General features: G+C 40.7%; 1 protein-coding gene across 1 annotated transcript; it reads left to right on the plus strand.

Annotated features, from left to right (window-relative positions):
- The first annotated feature begins 777 nt into the window (after window positions 1–777).
- On the plus strand, window positions 778–2,592 carry LOC140009921 (uncharacterized). Its single transcript, XM_072056263.1, has 3 exons — window positions 778–948; window positions 1,072–1,884; window positions 1,978–2,592. The coding sequence occupies exons 1-3, from the start codon at window positions 778–780 to the stop codon at window positions 2,590–2,592; spliced, it is 1,599 nt and encodes a 532-aa protein (XP_071912364.1).
- The last annotated feature ends 1,158 nt before the right edge of the window (window positions 2,593–3,750 follow it).

Genomic DNA, 3,750 nt, shown 5'->3' on the forward strand with positions numbered 1-3,750 from the left:
TATTTTGTGGATTGGTTGGCAAGGAGTTTTAGTCTATTTTTAGGGGAGACTCTGTCCAAATTTTCTAAAAATTTCGTTGGGAGTTTTAGGCTATTCATGTCGTCATTTGTAGCATATTTCATACCAGTTTTCAATTTTTTCATAAACATCTGGATCGAAATTAATCTATTTAATAGTGTCAATTTCGACCTAAAGTCCAGTCTCTTTCATTTGTTTGGACTCTTGGACTACTAATTCTAATTTATTGTCCCCAAAATAGGGATTCATTTCACAGACATGTCTGTAGAAAGACCTCTGCGGGCAAACCTATACTGGGGAGGAGAAATACATTACGAGGGTGACTTTGTTTGTTATTTGCCTCGTACTTCCAACCGGACATTCACTTTGAGGCATAGAATTGGATACGGAGAGTTGGTTGACAGGATTTGTCACTATATTGGGGTCGATAAAGGAATGTTCAAGCTGAAATTGTTTCTTCGTCAACCGTTGGAGAGTTCCAAATATACTGTTTCCGCAGTGGTGGATGATGAAACTCTTGATGTAATGTACTATCTTTGGATCGAAAGAGTTTCATACATGGCGGAGATTTATATCGAGAAGGAAGAAATCGTCCAAATGCCTGTAGTTAATAGCATATTCACTGGACCAATAGGTAATGTTGGTCCAATGATGTCGCTTGTACATGCATTCATGGATCCAACAAAGTTTAACTTCGGTTCTAATTCAGTCGTTTCAGAGACTTCATCGGCATCTCACTATATGCATGATGATTGATCTATGGATTCATTAGAACCAAGGCTCACATCAGGGTTCATAGGTGCCCAGGAATATTTTCATGGCCTGGATTCGATTCCAAGTTTTGGAGATCCAGGGCCATCATGCTATATTTCTCCACATGGGATCGAGTCTAACCCTGGTCAAGGTTGTCGCAGTTCAGCTGAAGATGATGTATATGCTAGTGGGCATGATAGACTCCTTGCCTCTGAAGAAGATGACCCGAAAATTGATGCGGAAGAGATTGAAGAGTCGGAGTCGTAAGATGTGTCTGGTAGTGACTTGGATGATGAGCAGGAAGGTAGGGGTTTAAGAGTAAACCTCGATACCCAACAACCCTTTGTTGGGTATCGGGTTGCCAACACAGAATGCGGAGATATCAGACGTAATAGCATAGCTGGCAGCTCTGCATATGTTCCAAGAGGAATGGCATTTTTCTTCGATCTTGAGAGCATAGATGATGATGATATAGAAGAGGAGAATGGATTGGAGCATATTGTCACATTCAGTGAGGAGAATAATAATATACGTCTCCATATGAGGTTTGAGAGTAAGCAGCAGCTTAGCCGGGCAGTTAGGATGTGGTCTATCAATCACAATAGGGAGTTCAGAGTTATTGAGAGTAAGAGTAATACGTGGTTTGCTAAATGCAAATCATCAATTGAAAGAATTCCTTCCACTTCAACCGCGCCATCGTATCCACCATGCGACTGGTGTGTTAGAGCCGTAAAGAAAAAGACTCATAGAATATGGCAAATTACAAAATGGGTCAATGACCATAACTACTTAGGCGACATGATTAGAAATAACAATACAAGCCTGACGGCTTCCGTTATTTCAAGGAACATACTCCGTAGCATTGAAGATGATCCTGGATTAAAGGTCAAGAACATACTAAGTTTCGTTAAAAAAAACTTGAAGGTTGATGTGTCTTACAAAAAAGCCTGGTATGCCAGACGTAAAGCAATTGAGCTTGTGTTTGGATCTTGGGAGGCGAATTTTGTCGAATTACCACAGTATCTCGATGCCCAAGTGCAATCCAATCCAGACACCGTGGTGGAGTGGTCACATCATTCGGATAGTTCGGATCGAGTTAATACTTTTAAGTACGTATTCTGGGTCTTTGGACCGGCTATTGAACCATTCCACATGTGCAGGCCGATTATATGTGTTGATGGCACTCATTTGCGTGGTGAATAAAAGGGCAAACTCCTTGTTGCAGTCACTCAAGATGCAAACAACAAGATTCTGCCAATTGCTTATGCCATACTGGATGAGGAGACGATTTCCAGTTGGTCGTGGTTCATGAAACAATTAAGATATAATGTGGCACTTGATCGACATCCTATCTATGTCATTTTCGATCGCCACAATGGTATCATCTATACCATGACACACTTTGACTATTGGGAGGAACCTTTGACCTACCATAGGTTTTGCCTGCGACATGTTAGGAGCAATTTGATGACACAGTTCAAAGATTTACACCTTAAAAGGTTGTGTTGGGCAATGGGAAGGGCAAGACAATTGCGCAAGTGGCGGATGTTCAGAAGAGAATTACGAAGCATGTTTCCGAATGCTTGGAATTATTTGTCTGCCATTAATCCAGAAAAGTGGTGCCTAACACACGACGATGGTCGTCGTTGGGGTATTCTAACTACCAATATATCCGAAAGTTATAATAATGTCTTGCGCGGGGCACGCCGTTTGCCAATTCGTGCATGCATTGACATGACATTTCATCGGACAGTTGCGTTATTTAAGACGAGAATGGAAGATGCTTCACATTGTCGCAATCCTTTTCCCCCAAAGATATGACGATGTTTTAAAAATGCTGAGTAGAAGGCAGGAGCCCACAGAGTCATTGAGTTCGATGGTCCATCGGACGTATACAAGGTTATCACAGGGCAGCGTGTCGATGGTAAAGGAGGCAATACGCAAATCGTCAGATTTTTTGATAAGGCATGCTCTTGTGGAAAATGGCAGAATTACAGGCTTCCTTGTTCACACACTTTGGCGGTGTGCAGGAATAGAGATGACAATCCGGGATTGCTTGTGGATCAGCAGTTTACCAAAACGAGGTGGGCCGTGCAGTATTCAGGGATGTTTAACCCACTGCCGCATCAAGATACTTGGCTCCATCCTGGATGGGAGCTACAGGCAAACAGGAGCAAGTTTGTTGCACGTCGGGCAGGGCAAGTTCAATCTAGCAGAATTCGGAATGAGATGGATGAAAGGGATCCAGACGAACCAAGAAAATGTCGAAATTGTCATCAGACGGGTCACAATAGGAGAAATTGTCCGAATTATAGGTCTTGATTTGATCGAATTCCTAGAAATTGGAAACTCATATCAGTGCACTCCAGTTTGGCGCAGGGTTCATTCTAGTTCATTTGTGTTCGATTCAGGATTTATTTCAAACAATTACATTAGTGACTTTCATTGTTCATTTGTCAAATGCATGCTTCATTCTTGACTATGATAAGTATTGAATTGACCAGTTTAAACGTGCAGTCCAACAGTTTTATTCATTTATCGCTACATCCCATATCCATTGATTTGCTGACATATTTATTAAAGGAATGCTCGGATGATGTGTTATATGTGTTAATGCTCTTGCATATGCAGGATATGGTATTTTGATGTTTGATTGACAGGGAGTTATGGCCGCTTTATAGGGGAGACTCTGTCAAATTTTTTTTAAAACTTTTAAAATATGACTACAAATAGATTGTTGCAGTATATAAATACAGAGAGGGATAAGAAATGTTTCTCAAAAAAAAATAACTGATAGGCATGGAGTTTTAGTCGATTTATAAGGGATATATGGTCAAAATTTTCTCAAAAAAAAGTTTTGAACGCGATTTATAGGTCAAAATTGTATACACAAACTTTTGGGAAGTACTTATGCATAACTATTGAATTTAATCGATGCAGATATTTGCTTGGGATTATGGCCGACACTCCTATCCCTCC

The sequence above is a fragment of the Coffea arabica genome, chromosome 6e (genome assembly GCF_036785885.1).
Source record: "Coffea arabica cultivar ET-39 chromosome 6e, Coffea Arabica ET-39 HiFi, whole genome shotgun sequence".
Taxonomy (NCBI): Eukaryota; Viridiplantae; Streptophyta; class Magnoliopsida; order Gentianales; family Rubiaceae; genus Coffea; species Coffea arabica.